Source organism: Amia ocellicauda, chromosome 18, assembly GCF_036373705.1.
Source record: "Amia ocellicauda isolate fAmiCal2 chromosome 18, fAmiCal2.hap1, whole genome shotgun sequence".
Taxonomy (NCBI): Eukaryota; Metazoa; Chordata; class Actinopteri; order Amiiformes; family Amiidae; genus Amia; species Amia ocellicauda.
The window spans coordinates 16,317,118-16,340,411 of record NC_089867.1 but is presented as its reverse complement, the minus strand read 5'-3'; the positions used below and the strand labels follow the sequence as shown (position 1 = coordinate 16,340,411).

Genomic DNA, 23,294 nt, shown 5'->3' with positions numbered 1-23,294 from the left:
TGTTTGTCTCCGACTGAGGTGGAGACAGAGAGAGGAGTGGGGACAGAAAGGAGGAGAGGTGGACCAAGACGGAGAGTGATATGGTCAGAGGGAAAGCCATGGGCTATTTAATAAACTTTTTAAATGAAGAGGCTATAAACAGAGGTACAGTGGCCTGTGATTGACACCCTCAACTGCTACAGAAACGACAACTGGGCTGATGGATAGTTTTACTCTTTAATAATGTGACAGATGTGCTGTACAGCACCATTACAATACAAAATAAAATAATCTGCTTTTGGAGAAGAGAGAAAAATATCAGTCACTTATTTATATATATATATTTTTATATATTTATATAGATGGAACTCATTAGTGTAAAATGTGAAAGCTCACCTTTTGTGCTTTAGTCCCTTAAAGGGTTAATGGTCAAGGGCAGAAATGCAATACACAAGATAGCCACCAGAGGGCAGTGATTTTAGCTTCAGGAGACTGCAGGACCTGTGGCAGCCATTTTGGCTCTGTACATAACTAATACTGTCATCTGCATCAGTACCCTGTGCCTGTACTGTCAAAGGGCAGAGGGACCAGACCTCAAACAAGAAAAGCCCCAGATTTCACTGAGCAGGGGAGCGCTGCATGTGTGTGATTGTCTCTGTGTCACGGTGTCTTCCCTTCACTGTAACAGCACTATTCTACTGTAGTCTGCTGTTGTAACAGACTGTCTGGTACTCTTCATACAGGGCCCTACTTTAACAACACTACTCTATTAAACTGTACTGTTGTGCTGTAAGCTCCTAGTGTAAAAGGACTATCTACAGTCCTCTATTGTAACATTGCTGTTGAACTATTCTCATGCTATCATAGCAGCACTGTAATAATTGTCCCTGCTTATTGCCATGTGGCTGTGCTACTGAACAGTTACGATAGCCCATTAGAACATGTTTTATTTATTTTTGGCTGTGTGACAGAACAGGAAGTGACAGAGAAAGGCACCATACAGGGAACCATGTTGTAGCTGTAGTTCTTGTGGTAACTAACTAGTCTGCCAAGAAATAAAAATAATAACTAGTAAGCAACTTTAGTTATAGCTGTAGTTGTATTGGAGTAGATTAACCATAGTAGTGGTTGTAGTTGTATTGGAGTGGATTACCCGTAGTAGTGGTTGTAGTTGCAATGGAGTAGAGGCTGAAGCTATGGCTGTTATGGCAGTAGCAGCTGTGGTAACATGAGACTGTCAGAGTGCTGTGCTGCAGTGTTCAGTATGCTGGCATCAGGCAGTGTTGGTCTCTGCTCCACAGTGGTGGATTGGGTGGGGGGGTCCTCATCTGTTCAGGTACAGTCTTCTCCCCCCTCCCTTACTCCCTCGCTCCTTCGCCTCCTCCCCTCTCTCTGCCTTGATCTCTCAGTTCTGCTCTCTGGTCAGGGATTGGTGTGAGTTCTGAAGCCCCAGGGCACAGAGTCTGAGAGAAGGGGGAGAGACACGGGTAAACAGGTGTGCAGGAGGTGTGTTTACGTGTGTCCAGGTGTGCAGGAGGTGTGTTTAAGTGTGTCCAGGTGTGCAGGAGGTGTGTTTACACGTATCCAGGTGTGTTTACCTGTGTCTAGGTTTGCAGTGCAGCATAGCCCCTGTCCACGGGCACTTTTATACACAGGGGAGACACAGACGCGGGTGTGGGGGGGCAGGTCACTTAGCAAGGTGGACAGGGAGTTTGGGGGCAGGAGGCGGGAGGAAGGGGGGCCGGGCAGGTACTCTGTCTCCCAGCTCAGCCAGTAGCCACGCACCCCCCCTTCACCCCCCCGCCAAGACACACGGACCGCATCCACCCCAACTGGGGTCAACTGCAAGTCTGACAGGGCGGGGAGCACTGAGAGAGAGAGAGAGAGAGAGAATTACCAATGGAGAGAGAAAAGGAGGGAAAAAGATGTGTAGATGACTATACAGAGAGAGTTGAAGAGAAAGAAAGACATTCAGAAACACTCTCCCTCACCCTCCTGTGTGCAGGCCTTGACTGACAGTGCCCTCTCCTGGCCAGAGTTGTGCATTGCGCTCACAGTCACCAGGTACTGTGCGTCGGGCTGCAGGTCCGTTAGTACAGTATGGTTCTGGAGTGGGTCCAATTCCACGGTCCGGACCTCCCCACGGGGCAGCGTGCTGTACTGCACCTGGTACCTCTGCACTGAGCCGGGCTGCACCGGTCCCCAGCTCAGCTGCACACTGTGTGGGCTGGACTCTGACACCTGTACCCAGACTGGACTGAGCTCCTCTGTGAGGAGGGGGGTAGAAAGACACAGTTTATTAATCAGACTGCTGCATGCTGCTCTTCAACTCCCCCTTTCTTGCTCGTCCTGTTCCCTTTCCCCCTCTCCCTAAACGTCTTACCAGACAGTGTGGTGAAGGTGGTGTTGAGGGGGGGGTGGTAGCGCTGGTTGCTCTCGGGGATGAGGGTGGCACTGTAGATTGTGTCTGGCTGCAGGTCAGTCAGCTGGACGGAGCTGGCGTCTGCGTCTAGAGTCAGGGTGCGCTGTGACCCCGACAGGCCCCCCTGCTGCTCCACCAGCACCTGGTAAAACCCACCCTCACCCTCTAGAACCGGATGCCACTGCAGCACAGCACTGTGCTGCCCCACGTCCGTCACCCACAGACGTGCCACTCGCAACAGGTCTGAGAGGGGGGAGACAGAGGGATAGATAGAAGAAAGGAGGGAGAAAGAGGTGTGAAAAGGGAGAGGAGTTAATACAGATAATCACTGCACTGACCACTCGCAGTACAATCCAAACTGCAATGAATTACACACTGACTCCATGTGAGGGCAGCAGTGCACTGTCATTCTGCCTCAGAGTGTCTATAGGTCACTGTGTGCTTATTACCGTCTGTGAGTCAGTGTGTGGATATGTCTTGTGTTAGTATGAGTCAGTGTGTGTGTGTCTTGTGTTATTGTGCGATTGTGTATGTAACAGTCTTGTGTTACTCTATCCTGCCATGAGTTTCCCTCTATAAATACCCCAGTCTCACACCCTGGGGCCAAAGAGAAATTCCCTTTATTAATAGCCCTCTATCTGGTTACAGTGTCTCCCTCTCTCTGTCGCCCTCTATTCCAGCCCAGTACCTGTCCCCCAGTCGTCCCCCGCAGTGCTAACCTATGATTGCCTGCCGCAGCTCTGCAGTGATAATGGACATGTGGTCAATGTCAATGAAGTAGAGGTGGCGATGTGAGGGGGGGGTGACCACACTGCTGAGGTACTGGTAGTTTCCGTGTCCAGTGGAGACAGCCAGCACGGCCACGCCGTCCTCACGCAGCCTGGCCATGGGCTTTAGCACAGGGTCGGACAGCACTCCATCCGTTAGCCACACCAGCACGCGGGGCAGCCCTTGCCGCGCCTTCCCTGGGCCCCACCCCGGGGCCAGCACGCGTTCCCAGACCAATTCCAGAGCGCTGGCGGTGTTAGTGTCTCCGCCCAGCTGCTCCAGTGCCGCTATCGCCCTCTGCAGGCTGGCCTGGTCAGCATGTTCGTCTAGTCCAAACTCCAGTCGTGGCTCTGTGCCCACCTGCACCAACCCCACACGGACTCCACCGACTCCCGGCCCCTTCCCGCCCAGCTGGAAGGGGCTCATCAGCTCCCCCAAGAAGGACCGCAGGCGTAAGAACTCATAGGACGACACACTGCCTGAGGAGTCAACCAGGAACAGCAGCTCCCCCTCACAGCACCCTGAGGGGGGGGGGGAATAAGAGACAAATAATATGAAAATGTGTTGGATTGGACTGGACACTGACACCAGACACAACAGTGATACAGAGAGGCACGGTGAGTAAGAAATGGAGCAATACAGGGAGAGATGGAGTGATAACGGCAGACAGATGCACTGATGATACAGAAAGGGGATGAATGAGATGTTGATAAAGAGCTGAAGCAAAATATACAGGAGAGAGAGCGTTTGCACTAAAGAGTTGTGTCGATTTCTGTATTTTTTTGTGCATTGGAAAAACCATTAGCTGTGTGAAGCCATTATTGTGCTGCAATACAATCCACACTATGACAGACTGACTTGAGAGACTGAGAGGTAGCAAGAAACTGCAGCTCTGTAAAGCAGTCTCTCCAGAGACACCCCTCCACCCCGCCCTGGAATATCGGCGTCAGCGAATCATTAAACTTTATATAAGAACAATAAATCCCAGGAAAACTGCGGCACAGGATTCCAAACTGAGAAATACACTGATGCCAGGAATACTGACTGATGGAAAGAGAGAGAAAGAGAAAGAGAGAGAGAGATTGTGTGGATTAGGGTGGGAGTGTGTGTCAAGGTGCATGTGTTACGTGTATGTGTGTGTCAGCAACAAAGTGTCCAAGGGGTCTCCAGCCCTGGTCCTGGAGAGACACAGTACAGTACAGTACAGTACAGCAGGGTCTCCAGCACTGGTCCTTAGTAACAGCACACATACATTTTTCTCAAATGAGGCAGACAGTACAGTTGTGTTTGTGTTTAGATGGTTTACTGCTTGCGCTGTAACATCAGTCATGACGCTGCCCCCCCACTCTGATGCAGGGCAGCAGGAAGGAGGGAGGGAGAGAGGCACTGTGTGCTAGTGCATACAGCTGAGGAAGAGTGTGTGTGTGATTGTGTGAATGTGAGGGAGAGTATGTGAGTGAGAGAGTGTGCATTCGATAGTGAGAGAGAGGCAGTCTGCATTAGAGAGTGAGAGAGAGCAGTCCTGTCAGGAATCGGTCCCTCAATGGGCTGACCTCTCCGACAGCCCGGCAATAGACAGGCCCAGACCAGCCCCTGGTTCCCTGTAGCGCAGCTCTGCTCAAAGCTGCATTGTACAGCACACTGCGGCCACACAGCCATGCACAATACAGCATTGTGGAGCCCTGCACAATACAGTTCAATACACTGCAATACAATATAGTACCATACAGCACCATACACCGCTCTGTAAAGCAGCATGCAGTATAGTGTACGGCAAAGTGGCATATAGATGCTCTAGTGCAGTCAGTATTGTACAGTGTAGTAGTACAATACAGTGGCATATACGTATAGTACAGTGGAGTAAAGTCCAAACCAATGCTATACAACAGTGTTGAGCTGTCTAGTCTAGTCTAGTCTAGTCTAGTTTAGTCCAGTCCCATTGTGCTTGTCAGTGCACTTGGCTGGACACAGTGTTAATGAATAACCCAGTTCTCCTACTGAGTTAATGAGTCATTCATTCATAGTCACAGCAGTAATGTCTGTATACTGTATACAGTACTATAATGAAGTGGCGCCACATTGTACACACACACATAATGTATACACTATAATGGAGTGGGGCCACTGAAAACACACACTGTATAAACTATAGTGGAGTGTGGACACTGCACACACACACACACACACTATACACTATAGTGGAGTGGGGACACACTGAACACACACACACTGTATAAACTATAGTGGAGTGCGGACACTGCACACACACACACACACACACTATACACTATAGTGGAGTGGGGACACTGCACACGCACACACACACTATACACTATAGTGGAGTGTGGACACTGCACACACACACACACACACTATACACTATAGTGGAGTGTGGACACTGCACACACACACACTATACACTATAGTGGAGTGGGGACACACTGCACACACACACACACTATACACTATAGTGGAGTGTGGACACTGCACACACACACACACACACACTATACACTATAGTGGAGTGGGGACACACTGCACACACACACACACTATACACTATAGTGGAGTGTGGACACTGCACACACACACACTATACACTATAGTGGAGTGGGGACACACTGAACACACACACACTGTATAAACTATAGTGGAGTGCGGACACTGCACACACACACACACACACACACACACACACTATACACTATAGTGGAGTGTGGACACTGCACACGCACACACACACACTATAAACTATAGTGGAGTGGGGACACACTGAACACACACACACTCTTTTCCTCACTGATCCCAAACCATGAAACATTAACAGATTGTAACCTACACACTAACAAAATGCTGACTTACACAGCAGCACAGACACTGCACCATCACTGTGGCATCACTGTTTGGATTTTAATCACGGCAACAACCAGGGACAGAACTGGTCCAGGGCTTAACAACTGACTGCAACACAACATGGTTGGCAACAACACAAGGCCGATATTTATCTAATATATCCTGTAATACATGCCGATGCTACTCTGATACACTTTTTGGTCCCGAATGGCATTTTTTGCTTTTGGTTGTATATTACTTTTCCTTACTGGGCTCGTATTTGCATATTATAGAGGGGTTATGATACATAGCTTATTTACTCATGAGGGTTATTTCAATTGTATGATCAGTATAAATAATAATGATAATTATTATTATTACATATATTTATACTAACATACATACTATCATGAACACACACATACCTTCTATTATACTACAGCTACAAACCTACTTACTTTCACACACTGTTCCTGATGCACACCACTCCTAACCTCAATTCTACTGCTGCTACTTCCATTACAAACTCTCACTGATATTAACCTGCATACTGTCATACATTAATACATATCCAATAATAGATCATGCAGACAGAGCATCATCAGATACTTTAAATTCCAGTAGTCATCATCATCATCATCATCATCAAAAGCAGTGTCTGTTTTCGCAGCAGACCGACTGTCAGTTACCTGCACCGGTCACCCCTCCCCTCCCAGCCTCACCTGGCTCAGGTACACCTTCCGCATCCTGCGGGGCCGCCAGCCGCAGCCCCACACAGCCCCACAGCCACAGCCACAGCCGGAGCCCCCGGGGCTGCATCTCGATTAATTAAATTAATTGGAATAACTAATTAATGGTGTTCTTCCACGCCGAAGCTAAGGGGTGTGTCGGCGCTCTGACAGGCAGCGTCTCTTCAGGCGCCGGGGCACAGCACACGATCCCGGGGGGACGAAGAAGGACCCGCCGCCGTTCAGAAATAACTTCCACGGGAATAAACTTTAAAGAGAGAGAGAAGAGGAGGCGCGATCTGTGCGCTGCTTCTAGAAGAGGTTTTATGGTTTGTTTTCTTCTTCCTAATGTCCGACTGGCAGACACCTGTTGAGTTAGTCTGAGCGCAGGACCCAGTCAGTCTGAGGCTCGGGTCAGTCTTTCTTTCTTTCTCCGGAGTTCTGTCTTCCTCCTCCACTTTTTCTTTCCACACTGCCTCTCTCTCCTTCTTTCTCAGGTCGGTGAAATGTGGTTGTCTCCCCTTCGAAGCAACAAGGCAGCTACTGTACTGCTCCCGCTACTGATCCTCCGACCAAGTGTCCTTCCAAGTCTCTCTCTCTCTCTCTCTCTCTCTCTCTCTCTCTCTCTCTCTCTCTCTCTCTCTCTCTCTCTCTCTCTCTCTGGCGTGCTGCCCGGCCCGTCTCGTGTTGTTGTTGTGTGAAGACGCGGCGTGCCCGCGACCTGGACTAATAAGGAAGCTGCGCCGGCGCCGAGCGGCAGGTACAGACGGAGGAGAGGAGAGAATGAATGAGGCGGAGGTGGGGGGTGCGAAGTACACTGATTACTTAAGACACTCGATCTGTCAAAACTCACTGTTTCTGCCCTCAGCTGGGACAGTGTGTAGTGTGAGAGACTGTGCCAGAGCTACTGGTCTGAGAGGAGAGGAGAGAGAGAGAGACGATGAATCACGGAACAGTTATAAACAGAGGGAGGGAGGGAGGGAGGGAGAGACGCTCTGGGAGCAGCCTGCACCCTGTCACTGCTGGGAGAGGCCAGGCCTGGTTCTCTCTATCTTTCTCTCCCTCACTCCCTCTCAACCGCTCTGCTCCAATTCAAGAGGCTTTATTTGCAGAGGAAAATATGTTGTTTTCACACTCCCCCCCCTCTCTTTCTCCCTCCTCTTGTCCCTCTCTCCCTTTTGGGGGGTGAGGTTGGGTCTGCAGGCTACAGGCCCCAGGCTCTCTCTCGCTCTCGCCCTCCCCCTCTCCCTCTCTCCCCTCTCTCTCCCTGTTTCAAAGGGTTCCAGCTCAGTCCAGCTCAGCTCAGTGTTGCTGGCAGGGCCGAGTCTCCCAGGGACAGCCAGAGCAGTGACATCATCCCACTGCTGCCCTGGACACACTGACGGCATCCCTCCCTCTCTCCATCTTTCCATCTGCCTCTTTCCCCCTCTCTCTCTCTATCTCCTTCTCTATACCTCGTTCCCTCTCCATCATTCCTTCCCGCTCTCTCTCACTGCATTCCTCTGTCCCTCTCGCCTTCTCTGTCCCGCCTTCCCTACAGCTCAACTCTTCTATGGATATCTCTAAACCCCTGCTTTTCTTGTCTTCAGTCAGTCAGTTGTCTCAGCCTCTCTGTCTTGCAGTACCTGTCCAGACCTGCCCCCCCACATCCTCTCTCAGCCTGTCAGTCATTGCGTTCTTGGATGATGTCATTGTGTTCCTGAGATTCCTGCTTCCCAGTTTTTCCTTGAGGAGGGAGAGAGAGAGAGAGAGAGAGAGAGAGAGAGAGAGAGAGAGAGAGAGAGAGAGAGAGAGAGAGGGAGAGGGAACGAGGGAGGGAGAGAGAATTTAACACTCTCCTTTTGCATTGCGCACTTTCTCCATTCTAAAATCTCTCCCCCTTTCTCGGGGAGGGAGTGAGCAGGAGAGAAAGAGAAAGAAGGAGGGAGAGACAGGGACAGAGGAGAACAGACACAGAGACACGCACACACACACACAGAAAGAGACAAAGAGAGAGAAGGGGGGGACAGTGTGACAAAGTCTCTAGGAGAGACAGCAGGGTCCGGATGTCTCCATGACGCAGGAGCAACCCCCCACAGGAACACCCCCCCCGACACATACAGGAACACACCTGGGAGTGAATACAGATCTGTCAGGAATTGGTTTCTATTTTAGTTTTGGCTTCCTGCCTCTGTCTCTCTCTGTCTATGGCTGTGTCTCTCATTGTCTGAGAGTGTACAGTGTGTGTGTGTGTGTGTGTTGTACAGTGTGTACAGTGTGTGTGTGTGTGTTGTACAGTGTGTGTGTTACTGTGTGTGTGTGTTGTACAATGTCGTCACAGGTTAGCAATGCCAGAACGCCCATCTGTCACCTGGAGACTCTCCCTCTCTCTCTCTCTCTCTCTCTCTCTCTCTCTCTCTCTTTCTCTCCCTCCTGGGAACTGGCAGGCCTGTCCTAGTGTTTAGTTTAATAAACACATTGTCAAGATTCCTTGGTGCCTAAGCACCGCCCCCCCGCTCTCTCCACACTGATCTCCCGCTCCTCTACCCCTGGTGCTTGTTGTGTGTGTGTGTGTGTGGGGGGTGGGTGTGAGGGTTGTCTTGTTCAGTGTTCTTGTGTTCACTTAACTAAATAGAGTTTGATTAAATGTCAGTCTCTCTCTCGTCCTCTCTCTCCTTCCACATTCTCTTTCTCTCCCTCTCTCTTTCTTTTCATCTCTCTCTCTCTCTTAGTGTGGTATGGACACAGCACACCACCTTCTAGTGCTGTATCCTCTCCTGACAGCCCCCCCGCCCAAACCCAGACCCTATCCCAGGATGCCCTCCGCCACCTGCAGACACGCTCACAGCTGCACCCCCCTCTTTGTCTCTCTGCAGGACAATACTACTCACAATCTGGAGACACTTACAATAACACACAGCACAGACAGAAAGGGGGAGGGGGATACATGGAGATGAGCAGAAGACAGGAGAAAAAGACAGGAAAATCGGGGTGAGGGAGAGAGAGGGAGAAAGTAAGTGAGCTAATCCACATATTACTGAATCATAGAGCACTGTAAACACAGCTGGGAGAGAGAGTGCATGAGTGAGTGCATGTGTGTCTGTGAGTGTGTGCGTGCATGTGAGAGAGTGTGTGCGTGTGTGTGCGTGTATGAGTAAGTGTATGTGTATGAGTGAGTGTGTGCATGTGTTTGTGTGAGTGTGTGCGTGTATGTGAATGAGTGTGTGCGTGTATGAGTGAGTGTGTGCGTGTGAGTGAGCGAGTGAGTGTGCGTGTCTGGCTGGGTGTTCTGTGGTTGAGGTATCACTTTAATCACCAGGTGTGGAGGGGAGGAGTCTATTTACATTCCGTTCTCCTTTTCCTGCCTTTGATTGGCTGCCAAATTTGAAAAATATTCCATCGCCGCATGTGATGTGCCCTAAGAATACAGTTTGTGTAGACTGACTGTCTCAATGCTGGATAACTAAACTGTCACACACACTGTAAAGACAATCACACACTGATGCACACTGTGAACACAGTAACACACTGCCAAACACTGTGAATACAGTCACACACTGTTACACAATCACACACTGACACACTCTGGAGACACAATCACACACTCACTGACACACTCTAACACAATCACATGCTGACACACAGTCACACAGAGACACCCTCTGTCTCTTTGTGTCTGTGCTGCAGGATTAGCTCCACAGCTGTGTGCCGGTTGTCCAGGTGTTTCCAGATGTGTGTGGAATGTGGTGCTGACGGGATCTGTTAACGGGCCCACACGCTACCAAGCGGGGTGTGAGGAGTACATTTTGCTGATTTCACTATATTATTCCTGACCCCCCCACCACAACTCCCCCTCTCTCTCCCTCTGGGTGGTGTGTGTCAGTAAAGCAGTTCTCTGACAGCCCTCTGCATTCCCTCTCATACCGTAGTAATAACCTTTCTGTTTTCCCTGTTTATCTCTCCCTCTCTCCCTGTTTCCCTCCCTCTCTCTCTCTCTCTCTGGCACCGTCACGCTATGTATGGTGGTATGAGGTGTGGTGGGGTGTAACTGTCTCACCCAAGCAATTATTATTATTATATTATTAGTACCAGTAGATCAGTCTCCGCTTCTGTGTGTGTATGTGCTGTGTGTGTGTGTGGTGCTCTGTATACTGTGCTGTAGTGCTATAGGGCATGTGCTGGAGTGCTGTATGGCTGTAGTGCTGGTGCTGTAGTGCTGTTCTGTACTGTGCTGTGCAGTAGTTGCTATGCAGGGTGGTGTGAGGTGACTGCAACAATGCTTCCTTTGATCTTTGTGGGCGGGTAGTGGTGGTGGGAAACTGTGATCTCATAGGGCAAGAGACTCACACACTCAGACACTCACACAAATTCAAACTCTAATTCAAAATGAGCTTTATTGGCATGACAAGTTTACAGTAGTGTTGCCAGAGCATTAACAGCTACAGTAAAGAGAATACAATCAATACACTAACAAAATAAGTAAAAGTTAAATAGCTTTACAGCTCTTTAATCTCTCTCTCTCTCTGTCTCTCTCTCTTTCTCTTTCTATCTCTCTCTATCTCTCTCTCTCATACACACACACAATCATAATCTATTATTCCCAGACAGACAGGTAAAGACAGGTTCAGGTGTCTGTGTTTCTAACTGCTGATAATTTTTGTATTGCCCTCTGGTGGTTGCTGTGTGCAGTGCATTCAGGTCAGGCTGTGGTTGTGTTGTCAGTCTGTCTGTCTGTTCTGTAATGAATCAGTACTGTCTCTCTCGGCACTGACCACCTGCAAGACGCACACTCACACACACACACATACACTCACACACTTACACACAGATCAGCTAGGGAACCTTTAAGTATATGCATATGTATGTGTGAGTGTGTGTGTGTTTTTGTGTGAGTTTGTCCTTGTGTATGCAGTACGCAGCACTACCAGGGAAAGGTCACAGTTAAACAGAGAGAGAGAGGGGGGAGAGAGGGAAAGGGGGAAGAAGAGGATAGAAATAGAGGGAGATGGAGGGCGGAAAGTACAAAGGAGGAGTGAAAAAACGTCAAGATGGAAGAGAGATTAAGGAGAGGAAAGGAAGAGGGGGGAGAGAGGGAGGGGGTGTAAGAGAGAGGGTCAGAGGAAGAGAGAGTTACAGGGTGAGACTGGGACAGAGAGGGAGGGGGAAGGTAGTACTTCATGTTCCAACAAAATTTGATCAGAGATAGAGAGCGAGGGAACAGAGTGGAGTGAAATGGAGTGGAGAGACAGGGAGATAGCCTGATTAAAAGCAAATGGACAAAGCGAGCGAGTGAGAGAGAGCGAATGAGAGAGAGAAGGATTTGGAGCGAATTGAACGAGGGAGATGGAGGGGAACAAACTGAGGGGTCTTTGGTAGAGCACTTCAATTAGATGCAGCAGAGGACAAGAGAGAGACGGGGGGGTGAAGAGAAGGAGAAGAGATACAGCTGCAGGAAGGTTAAAAGCAGGGTCAGCAATCATAGTAATCACTGGAGCTGAGAGAGAAGGGGGAAGTTAAATTATGCTTTTATATAGTACTGTTACATAGCAGACAGGAGTGTTAGGTGGAGAGAGTGAGTGACAGAGAGAGAAACAGATGGAGAGAGGCAGAGAGTGAGGAGAGAGGGAAAGGGAATGAAGAGAGTGAGAGAGAGAGAGAGAGAGAGAGAGAGAGAGAGGGAGACGAGAGGGAGCAGGTTAATAGAGGTGGTTCCATTATAGTAATTTTCATCATGTGAATTGTCAAGAGAGAGAAAGGGGAGAGAGAGAGAAAAGGAGGGGGAGAGAGACAGAGGGAGTGAAAAGCTAAATAAAGTCTTTGGTGTAATTAATTTTCATCAGGCAAGAAAATAATGGAGAGGGAAAGAAAGAAAGAAAGAAAGGCAGACAGAGACCCCCCCATCAGAGCTGGAGATTAACCTATAGGATAAATTACAAAAATCTCGATGACTTAATTTATTCCCGTGGTGAATTGCTTAGCAGGTGAGGGTGGTGATGCTGGTTAATAGCAGAGCCAGAGTGCAGCCCTGACAGCCTGGCACCCAATTATCTGTTCATTTATGTATTTATTCACCAACACCATTATACACAACACCTCATGTTCAAAGCACCATTGCATTGCTATTACTACTAATGATAATAATTAGAAGATGAAGAAGAGGAATTATGACGGTCATACAGGTACCTCTGGCCATTGCCTATGGCCCTAATGCCGATTCTCTCCACAATCTTGTGCTGCTCTGTGATTTCCATCATGGTCTCCATCATGGTCACTTAAACACTTATTTTGTTTCACAGTGATGGTGATGATGATCATTACAATTCCGTTCTGACAATCAAATCTCCTCCCTTATCTTTTGACCCAATGTCATCCAAAAATATTGATTTATAACTGATTCAAAATGTAAATATTGCCATTGGCAAACAAGAAGTGGACACACACCCACTGGCTGAGAAACACAGGGACGCTGACAAGCACACACACAAACACAGACCAGTGGTGTAGAGGTCAGATAAGCAGGTATACAATATGGGCCAAACATGAGGATGCAACACTTTTGTCCCCTGCGACAGTACAGTACAGTGTAGTGTGTTGTATCATGGTAAAAACATAGTACAAAAGTGGTTAAGTATATGTGATATGATGGTGAAAACACAGTAAAGTGTATGTGAGGTACTGTGGTAAAAACACAGTAAAGTGTTGTGCGGTGTACTGTGGTAAAAACACAGAAATCTCCATGTAACTGTTTCAGGAGCCTACATCCCGAGACACTACAGAGACACAATACGCAGAATAATACTGAAGCCCTCCCTATAAACCCAAAATGCAATAAAAACAAAATCATAACAGTCAAGAAAAAAAAATCTCCATTGCAAAAAAATGTAGAAGGGTAAACCTGGGATGGTCATGTGGACTTGAGCAGCCGACTGCAAACTGACATTGTCTCAAATGAGAACATGCTTGTGCTCCTCAGAATCATCTGTCGCTCTCTGCTGTGGCTGAAAAAGATTGTAATGTGTGTTGCTCTGGAAAGGAAGATGGGCAGTGTTGTATGGCTCAAGGGTGGAGCGTTGGAGGACCCCATTGTTAGCTGTGCAATTGGTCACATTTCCCTCGTGCTGGCCAGGTATCTCAATTGTGTTGACCAATGATGTTCCTTCCTCTTCCTCTTCCTCTTCCCCTTCTGCTACCTCTCTCTGCCAAGTTTGCTTCCATTGTTCTTCAAACACCTTTTTATCCATCTGATTGCAAAGTGAACTTTACACAGTTAGTTTGCACATGTGAAGAGTGAAGATGATCAATGGGTAATTGAGCTTAGCTTGTTGAACAGTGTTGCTTTTCATTTGCGCACAAGAGATTTTAGTTGTGAAGGTTGTGCCAAATGCAGAGAATTGTGTGTTGTGTTTTGCCAAACGCGTGTTACAGAATTGCAAATCTGGGTGGAAAGCAGAAAATGTGCCTGTAGTATTGCAGATTTGGTGAGTAGTTCTGGTAAATGAGTTACAGGTTTTGGCCACTGTGCTCAATTCCACTTTTAGTTTGTAAACAATTGGGAAAAACTGTAATTAATTTCACAAAAAGTCACATGCAGACAAGGTATCTTCAGATTTTTTCTGTATTGTATTACTGTGCTTGGTAGAGCAGCAGCAGCTGCTTTTGTATGGATTCCATCAGAGGAACCCTGCTGCTTCGGGCATTCCCACAGCAACTTCCAGGGTAAGCGAGGGGGAGTGGGAATGCAGGGGAGCAGCATATCAGACCACAGGGTTTATGGGAACAGAAGACAGAACATCAAATCACAACAAATCAACAACAATCCCCCCACACACACATACACACATCCTGTGATTGTTGATCTTCTTCAGTTTGTGTGTACTGTACTGTGTGTTCTGTGCTGTATACGAGTGCTGTGCTGTGCTCTGTGTGTGTGCTGTGCTGTGTGTGTGCTGTGCTGTTTGTGCACTGTGCTGTGTGTGTGCTGTGCTCTGTGTGTGTGCTGTGTGTGTGCTGTGCTGTTTGTGCACTGTGCTGTGCTCTGTGTGTGTGCTGTGCTGTTTGTGCACTGTGCTGTGTGTGTGCTGTGCTCTGTTTGTGCACTGTGCTGTGTGTGTGCTGTGCTCTGTGTGTGTGCTGTGCTCTGTTTGTGCACTGTGCTGTGTGTGTGCTGTGCTCTGTTTGTGCACTGTGCTGTGTGTGTGCTGTGCTCTGTTTGTGCACTGTGCTGTGTGTGTGCTGTGCTCTGTGTGTGTGCTGTGCTGTTTGTGCTCTGTGTGTGTGCTGTGCTGTTTGTGCACTGTGCTGTGTGTGTGCTGTGCTGTGTGTGTGTGCTGTGCTGTGTGTGTGTGCTGTGCTCTGTTTGTGCACTGTGCTGTGTGTGTGCTGTGCTCTGTGTGTGTGCTGTGCTCTGTTTGTGCACTGTGCTGTGCTGTGCTGTGCTTTGTGTGTGTGCTTTGCTGTGTGTGTGCTGTGCTTTGCTGTGCTCTGTGTGTCTGCTGTGCTGTGTGTGTGATGTGTGTCTGTGCTGTGCTCTGTGTGTGTCTACGTGTCAGACCTTTGTGCCCCTGACTCTGCTGTTGGGCTTTGATAACAAACCAATTAATTAAGCCATTGCTTAACGAGAAGAGGCACCCTGCTGAGTGGGGGGGCGAACGTCACGCAGGCAGGGCGAGGGGCAGAGTGCAGAGGGGGCGGCAGGGACAGACTGGGGCTCTACAGCACCTTTAACTGAGGACTCAATGACTGTAGTTAATCCTGTACAGAGTAACCTGTGTGTGTATGTGAATATGTGTATGTATGTGTGTATGTGAATGTGTATGTGTTAAAGTGAGTGAGTGTGTGTGTGTGTGTGAGAGTGTGTGATCATTGCAACATTAACCACTGTTTAGATACCTTTTCATATGGTTGCCATAGAGACCCCCCGGGTTGCCACAGTAACAGATGGATGGAGTGGACGTGTCTGAGTGTCTGAGCTGCGAAGTGGGACAGTGACAATCACACACACACACTTACTGTGAGAGTGAGTGTGAATGATGTGTGTGTTTGTGTGAGGGTGCTGCTCCTTGCTTGAGCCGTAGAGTCAGACAGGAAGTGAAGGACCGATGTGGGTGACTAATTGGCTGCTAATGAGATTTAACGAGGTCTAGCGAGGTCTATGAGGTCCAAAGTCTGTGATGCTGCTGTCTGTTCTGAATAGCAATTATTCTATCAGCTCAGAGACAGCTGTTAGCACACTGCCACTCACATACACACACACTCTCTCTCACACACACCCACACCAGGGGGCAGTGATGTATGTGATTAACAGACCTCAGACTCTCAGTGTGTGTCGTAGAGCAGCTCTTTAATGACCTCAGCTACACAAACACAGATGCATAGAGACACAAAGACAGTCCACACAGAACTGTTCGCACTCTGTGCTACACAACCCCACACACAGTAACATACCCCACAGCAACACACCCTCACTGTGCCCCCTGGGGTCTGTATAGTGCTGTGCTAGTCAACACACTCTGCTACACACCCAGCTACACACTGTGCTGCACAATGAGCTGCACACGGCACTCCACACTGAGCAACACACTGTCTGTCTCTCACTGAGGGACAACAGCATGGATCACTGTCACTGTGTCACTCACTCACAGCAATGAGAGAGAGAGAGAGAGAGAGAGAGAGAGAGAGAGAGAGAGAGACATGTATCTGTAAACTTGTCATGCCAATAAAGCTAATTTTTAATTTGAATTTGACAGAGCACAGGGAGAGTGAGACAGTTAGTGACAGAGTGTGTTCAGTGTGCTCAGTGTGTTCAGTCAGACCCAGGCCTTGACAGAGCTGCCTCCCCTCTCCCCCTGCAAGCAGCCTCCACCTCCCCCATACTCCTCGCACCCGCGCCAGCTCCCCCCGCTGTACAGAGCACGTGCACAGGGCTGGAACAGACGGAAGAGGCGGAGCCGCCGAGCCAGGCTGCAATAGATGACCATGGCGACCACGAGGAGTGGTGACATCATCACGAAACCCAGGATGATGAGCGCGGAGGAGGAGTTATCATCTAGCAGAGACACACAGTACTGCTGTTGAGAGTGCAGTACCTGAGAGAGGGGTGAGGGGAGAAGAGGGAGAGAGAGAGAGAGGGGGGATAGGGGGCCAGAGGCAGCGAAAAGGAGAAGAAGGGAGATAGAGGGAAAGTAGGAGATAAAGAGGGTTAGTTACTCTAATAGAGTTAAACACCTGAGAGAGAAAAAGAGCGAAAGGGGGAGAGGACAGAAAGAGGAAGAGAGCAGATTTATGGAGCGAGAGAGGGAGGGGGAGGGGTATGGATGGGCTGCCAGACACACTGAACACACAGTGAGAGAGAGGGGAGAGGGAGAGAGGGAGGGAGAAGGAGGAATAGAGGGTGAGACAGTAAGAGAGGATTGTGATGGAGAGATGAGGTAATAGGGGGAGTGAGTGTAAGAGTGTCAGTGTGTATGTGTGTGTGTCAGTGTGTACCAGACTGTGACTGCCTGTCCCAGACTTCCCTCACAGCCCAGCTGTCAATCACCTGTCAGAGCTGTCCCAAAGGGGGAGGAGTTAGTACAGCAGAGCGCTGAGCCCCTTCACCAGCACAATGTTTACATTAACACTTTCACAGCCACACTGTCTGAGAGTCAGGCTGGCAGTGTGTCAGTCAGTCAGTCAGTCATTGAGTTTGTGTGACCCTGCAGACCTCTGTCCTTTATCGCCAACGCCATTGACTCTCCAGGAATGTGTAGGGTGGTGAGCTGTGAGTGTCCATTGTCACAAGCAATTCACTCCCCCACTCTTCTCCTGCCTCCATCTCTCCATCTCTCCATTGCCTCTGGGATAAAGTGAACTTTTAAACACCTCTCTCTTTCTCGCTCAGTCTCCCTCTGAAAGATGGAGGGCTCCAGCACTGTGATTTATTCAACAAGAGCCGATGAAGAAAAACTAGCGAGATGGGGGGGAGGGGAGAGACTGGAAGAGAGAGAGAATAAGGAGAGGAGAGAAGTGAAGGAGGGTAAGAGCAAGGGAAGAGGAAGACAGGAGAGACAGTGTTGTCTCTCTCCCTCCCTTTCTCTCCCTTTTCTGGGTATTGTTCCTTTTCTTAATTGTTATTAAGTATGATTAAAAGTCTCCTTCTTTCTCCACCCCCCCTCCTTTTGTCTCCCAGTTTGTTGTCAGACTCATTATCAAGCACAATAATTCTGGAGAGTCAACACTGACAGATCAGGACTGGACGGCTCTGTGTGAGAGTGAGTGAGTGAGTGTGTGTGTGTGTTTTGAGGCGTGTGGCACTCACCCGTGAGTGGCACTGGAAGCCGATGGTCAGCAGGGCGGCAGCGGGCAGCAGGACAAGAGAGAACACGACACCCAGGAGCACCAGCCCGCCCACACACACCAGCCCGTTCAGCAGCACCAGCCCTGCCCCCCACACCAAGCACGCCACCCTCCCCCGGCGCGCACGTGGGAGCCCCGGGGAGCCCAGCCTGTACGCCGGCGGGGGGGGTAGCAGCCATGCCCGTGCACTGCTCTGCTCGCCCTCTGCCCCACTGTCACCATCACACTCCCATTGAGAGTCACACATCACTGCGGTGTCACCTGGGGGAGAGGGAGGCAGGGAGAGGAAAAACGGGGAGTGGGTGATAGCATTAGTATAGCAGCGTTTCAAACAGCTCACAGACAGACTGACAGCATATCCGAAAGGGAGAGAGGGAGGGCTGGCTCACTATATGTCACCGTGTGGAGGTAGTGGAGGTACAGTCAGTGCTGCAGGCTGTGCATTACAGGTGTTTTATGTTTGTTCATTAAAGAGAGAGAGAGAGGGAAAATGATTGAGGTAGAGATATTAAAGGATAAAGAGAGGGAGGGATAGAGAGAGACAAGAGCTTAAATAAAGGGCTCTCTCTCTCACACACACACATATACACAATTACACACACTCTGACACAGTAACACATAAGCATACACAAACACACTTTGGTGCCATGACACCAACACACACACTCACAAAAATAATCGCCTACTAATTAATGTTCAAACTTTGATTACTGCTATTGTTGCTACTACTACTATTAATAATAAAAAATACGATTATTTATGAGTATGATTATGAAGATTATCTCTCTCTCTGTATGTGCCACGCATTGCCCTGTGGATCAATAGCATTTATCGATGCACCGTCCCAGCCCGCCCGCGGCCGCTCAGATCTCGTTGCTGCAAATTAAATAATTTGCCCCCCTCGGCCGGCCGAGCTCCCGCAGAAACGCAGCAGCGGCGACCCGGCTCTTCCTCCTTGTGTCTGCCAGTCTGCGCCCCCAGGTCAGCGATGCACACGGGCGACCCAAGACTCACCGACTCTCGGTCCAGTAAGACAGGTCCGGCTGCAGGGATGCCTGCGCTGCGATGAAATCCCCGTCTACCGAGGCTGCTGTGTATCAGTACTGGCCCGTTAGGGGATCAGTCGAGGATCTGGATTCGACGGAGTTGGGAGCGCTGGTCCCGGTACCGATCCGTCAGCACTGGCTCGGGCGGACAGATGCCCTGCTCGAACTGGAGTGGCTGAAACTAACTGTCCCTCTTTCAAGCTGTTTTGCAGCTGGACCGGAGCGGCACCGGCCCGAACAGAGAGGGGGGGAAGCGCACTGCTGACAGTCGCAGGTCGCTTTATTGGTTACTGTACACACGGCAGGAGTGTGAAGAGAGAGAGAGAGAGAGAGAGAGAGAGAGAGAGAGAGAGAGAGAGAGAGGGGGGGGGGTGGAGGGGAGCACCGGTTGAGCAGAAGCAATTCAAATTATCTGTGTTGTTTCCAAAGCGTTTACAACACAAGAAGTGTACAAACAATTTAATATACAGAAATGAATTCAACAAACAATACATGAATATATAAAACCTCCCACTTCACAGCCCATACCCCCCCACTCTCTCACTTTTCTCTTTGTAAAATTGTTTTCCTTCTTCTTGTCTCTTCAGTAACCCCTCCCTCACCCTCTCTCCCTTTCTTCCTCTCTCTCTATCATTTATCCTCTTTTCTTTGTGTCACAACGGGTGTAGGTGGAGATAACGAGATAAAGGGGGAGAGAGAGAGCTGAAAATGAGGAGAGAGGGAGGGGGTGAGGGTCACTCTGTGACAGAGGAGTGTGTCTCAGGGATGAAGCTGATTGCTAATTGAGTCCTCCTAATGAGGGAAACTGTGTCTGTGAACAGACACCTAGCAGGAAACTGGGACAGAGAGCAGTCTGAGAGAGAGAGAGAGAGAGAGAGAGAGAGAGAGAGAGAGAGAGAGAGATATGTCTGTAAAATGTCCCAGAAAAAATCTGTAAATGTTAAATCCATAATTCCCGTATTTACAGTTCCCATTGTCCTGTTCCTGAGCACTGGACGTCCGTCAATACTTTGGCAACACTGATGTCAATTAGTCACGCCTAGAAGCCTTTTTTAAATTTAATTTAATTTAATTTAAATGAGACAGAGAGCTTTATCTGGCATTAAATGTGTGCTTAAGTATTTAATGTGTTCTTAAGTGTTTTAGCAAAATAACTAATGCTGTGCTGCCAATAAAAGCTTTTAAATTTTTGATTTGAATTCACATTGCTGAGAGAGAGAGAGAGAGAGAGAGAGAGAGAGAGAGAGAGAGAGAGGAAGGGAGAGAGAGAGAGAGAGAGAGAGGAAGGGAGTGACTGACAGTCAATGCAGGGGAGAATATAAATAGAGTGAGAGGGAGAAGAGAGAGGGAAGTATCAATCAGTGGTCCTGGTGCTCTGTTTTTCTCTCCCAGCTGAACTTCATATTACTGAACTGGCCTGCAGTGCAACAAAACTTGTGTCAGCGATAGTGCTACACTGCCTCCTAGTGGTGAGATCTGAGAATGATGGCCAATAGTTGCATATTACCCCCTGAAGTACCACAGCGTGGTCAGGAGAGGGAGAGAGAAATACGGTCTATTGAAACCCAATATCTCAGTCACTGGCGAGCATGATATATGAGTTTCAGCGTTTTGAAAGCAGTGGCATAAGTAAAACCCAGCACAGATCAGTTCAGTACAGCAGGGCACAACTGACTCACCAGACTCCTCTCTGATAACAGTACCTTTCTGACTCCATGAGTGTGTGATTGGAGGGGGAGGGGTAAATACTGGAAGGAAGGAGTAATTACCAGAGGGGTCTGGGTGTTCCTCCATCCCAGTGTCAACATTGCAGAGATAACGGCCACAGAGTCACTGTGTTACTCATTAACACCGCCCCCGGCGCCTTCAACAACCACTAGAGAAAGAGGAAGGAGAGAGACAAAGAGAAAGGGAAAGGGGGACCGAGAGGGAGAACGACAGAGAGAGGGAGCTGTCTTCTGGGACCTCTGAGAGACATCAAACACAAAGGGAGACAGTGGAGAGAGAGAGAGAGAGAGAGAGAGAACTGCTGGACCCTGCGGACAATCCTCCATCACACTAAACAGCACTGGATAATACTGTACTGGACTGTTCTGGGCTGTGCTGGATAACATTGTATTGGACTGTACTGGGCTGTCCTGGGCTGTGCTGGATAACACAACATTGTACTCATCTGTAATGGACTGTGCTGGACTGTGCTGGGCTGTACTGGGCTATACTCACTGGGATTCACTGCAGACTGGGCCCTGTGGAGCTGAGAGAGGAAGAGGAGCCAACAAGACACAGTGAAGGAGAAGAGAAAAAGTGGGGGGAGAGAGAATCTCTCAGAGATGCAGACACAGACATTAGATGTGCCCCCCCCAGACCCCCAGGCAGCAGAGTGCCCTGTGTGCCTGTGTGTGTTCGAGCAGGTGGGCTGGCGGCAGCCCAAGCAGCTGTGCTGTGGACACTCCTTCTGTGGGCTGTGCCTGAGTGTGCTCCTGGGGGGCGCAGGGTTGTGCTGCCCTCTGTGCCGCAGGGTCTGCCCTGTTCCAGGGGGCATCATTGCCCTGCTGCCCGACCCCCCTGGACTCCTTGAGCAGAGAGAGAGATGGATAGAAGGAGTTGGGCAGGAAGATACTGAGAGAGGGATAGAGGGAGTAGAAGGAGAGAGAGAGGATGGTGGGGAGCGAGGAACAGAGGGAGGAGGGGATAGAGGGGAGGAAGCAGTGGCTGATGGGAACACGCTTGCATCTCGCAGGCTGCTGCTGCTGCTGTTCCTCTTCCTACTGCTCATACTGCTGCTGCTGCTTGCCGGCTTGCCCCCCCCAGCACTGCCAGCCCTGGCCGCCCTGGCCCTGCTCAGTGCCCTCGTCATCCTGCTGCTGCTGCTGCACACATTGCGGCACTGCCAGGCGGACACACAGCCTAGCACACAGCTGGACACACTCCCATAGACCCTGACACACCGCCGGGGGCACAGACTGGCACACTGACTGGCACTGACTGGCAGCCTATATTGACAATCACAGCAATATTACTTTACTATGACTTATGGTAATTACTGTATTCACTGTACTTTACTATGATGTACAGAACCGTACTGTGACTTGCTCTGTCTTATGCTCTGCTGTATTGTCTCCTGAAGAGTGTGTGTATGTGGTGCACGGGGTGGGGGGCAGGCTATACAGGGGTTTATACCGTTTTGTGTGTATTATGTGTATTGTGTAAACACTAGGACACTCCCAGGTGCCAGCTGCACTGGGAGGATGTGGTGCTCTGAGACAGCATGCTGCATAGGCTGTAGGATGGCATCCCCATCAGGCTGAGCCCAGAGCTGTGCTGTCTCGTCAGACATGCAATCCTGGACCAGCCTAACTGAGCAACAACACTGAGTCACTGTGGAGGGTGCCTGAACCAGGGTCCTGCTGCACTAGTTCCTGTGTTTAAAAAAATACAGAACCATACAGAGACAGAGAGAGAGAGACATACACACAGAGACAATGAGACACACAGTTTCTGTCTGTCCTGTACCACATTTTTTCTGTCTTTTCCTCATTGGACTTTTATTTACACATTAAATGGATGATCTGGTTGAAATGGCATCGTTATTCTTGGAGGCTCTTTCCACTGCATTATCAGTTCAGTTGTACAAAGAGTAATTTGGTTTTGTAGTTCTGTGGTGTTGTATAATGCAGTGCAGCGTAATATAGTGTAGTACTGTAGTTTAGTGCAAGGTTGTATAATATACTGTAGTGAAGTGCAGTGTAGCAGACATTATTGGTCTTAAATACCTGCTTTTTCATACTACTACTACTACTACATACACTAATCTACAACCTATCACTGATGATAACCCTGATTAATACCATACAAAATAATAGATATTCGAGAATATATTGTGCAAAAAGCACTTCAAATTATGATTATTACGTTTAGATAATGTTACTCCTTCCACAGCTTTACTTTAGACACATCAACCTTCCAACAGTAATCCTTGCCTCATACATTTGATGTTGCTTGTGCTTTTCCACCCGAAAACATCGTACATTATTGATTTATAACCTATTAAAATATCGCGAGTAGCTAACCGACACACTTCTGCCCAGAATTAGGGTTAAACTACAACCAACGTAGACGTGTCCCTCAGTGGGTTTATCATTAACCCCGCCGTGCGTGTCCTGTGAGAGACGGCGCAGGGTAGTGACGTCCACGCAAGCGCTCTAT

At 49.0% G+C, this 23,294-nt stretch overlaps 3 protein-coding genes across 3 annotated transcripts; 1 reads left to right on the top strand and 2 right to left on the bottom strand.

Annotated features, from left to right (window-relative positions):
• Positions 1–202: 202 nt before the first annotated feature.
• vwa1 (von Willebrand factor A domain containing 1) lies at positions 203–7,678 on the bottom strand. Its single transcript, XM_066690537.1, has 6 exons — positions 6,724–7,678; positions 3,121–3,690; positions 2,363–2,644; positions 1,971–2,246; positions 1,578–1,847; positions 203–1,442 (listed from the first exon to the last, which is right to left on the bottom strand). Exons 1-6 carry the CDS (start codon positions 6,818–6,820, stop codon positions 1,402–1,404), a joined length of 1,536 nt encoding a protein of 511 aa, XP_066546634.1. The 5' UTR covers positions 6,821–7,678; the 3' UTR covers positions 203–1,401.
• Positions 7,679–16,031: 8,353 nt separating this feature from the next.
• On the bottom strand, positions 16,032–19,374 carry tmem88bl (transmembrane protein 88b-like). Its single transcript, XM_066691237.1, has 3 exons — positions 19,057–19,374; positions 18,005–18,303; positions 16,032–16,793 (listed from the first exon to the last, which is right to left on the bottom strand). The coding sequence occupies exons 2-3, from the start codon at positions 18,287–18,289 to the stop codon at positions 16,515–16,517; spliced, it is 564 nt and encodes a 187-aa protein (XP_066547334.1). The 5' UTR covers positions 18,290–18,303; positions 19,057–19,374; the 3' UTR covers positions 16,032–16,514.
• Positions 19,375–21,418: 2,044 nt separating this feature from the next.
• On the top strand, positions 21,419–22,024 carry LOC136714113 (E3 ubiquitin-protein ligase RNF186-like). Its single transcript, XM_066691419.1, has one exon. It carries the CDS (start codon positions 21,419–21,421, stop codon positions 22,022–22,024), a length of 606 nt encoding a protein of 201 aa, XP_066547516.1.
• The last annotated feature ends 1,270 nt before the right edge of the window (positions 22,025–23,294 follow it).

What these genes read in the sequence shown, in the direction of transcription:
- vwa1 (XM_066690537.1), bottom strand. Translation starts at nt 6,820, where the DNA reads ATGCAGCCCCGGGGGCTCCGGCTGTGGCTGTGGCTGTGGGGCTGTGTG. An exon ending in GGAAGGTGTACCTGAGCCAG is followed by an intron (nt 3,691 to 6,723) that starts GTGAGGCTGGGA and finishes CCCCCCCCTCAG; the next exon opens with GGTGCTGTGAGGGGGAGCTG. An exon ending in CACCTTCACCACACTGTCTG is followed by an intron (nt 2,247 to 2,362) that starts GTAAGACGTTTA and finishes CCCTCCTCACAG; the next exon opens with AGGAGCTCAGTCCAGTCTGG.
- tmem88bl (XM_066691237.1), bottom strand. Translation starts at nt 18,289, where the DNA reads ATGTGTGACTCTCAATGGGAGTGTGATGGTGACAGTGGGGCAGAGGGC. An exon ending in GCTTCCAGTGCCACTCACGG is followed by an intron (nt 16,794 to 18,004) that starts GTGAGTGCCACA and finishes CCCCTCTCTCAG; the next exon opens with GTACTGCACTCTCAACAGCA.
- LOC136714113 (XM_066691419.1), top strand. Translation starts at nt 21,419, where the DNA reads ATGCAGACACAGACATTAGATGTGCCCCCCCCAGACCCCCAGGCAGCA.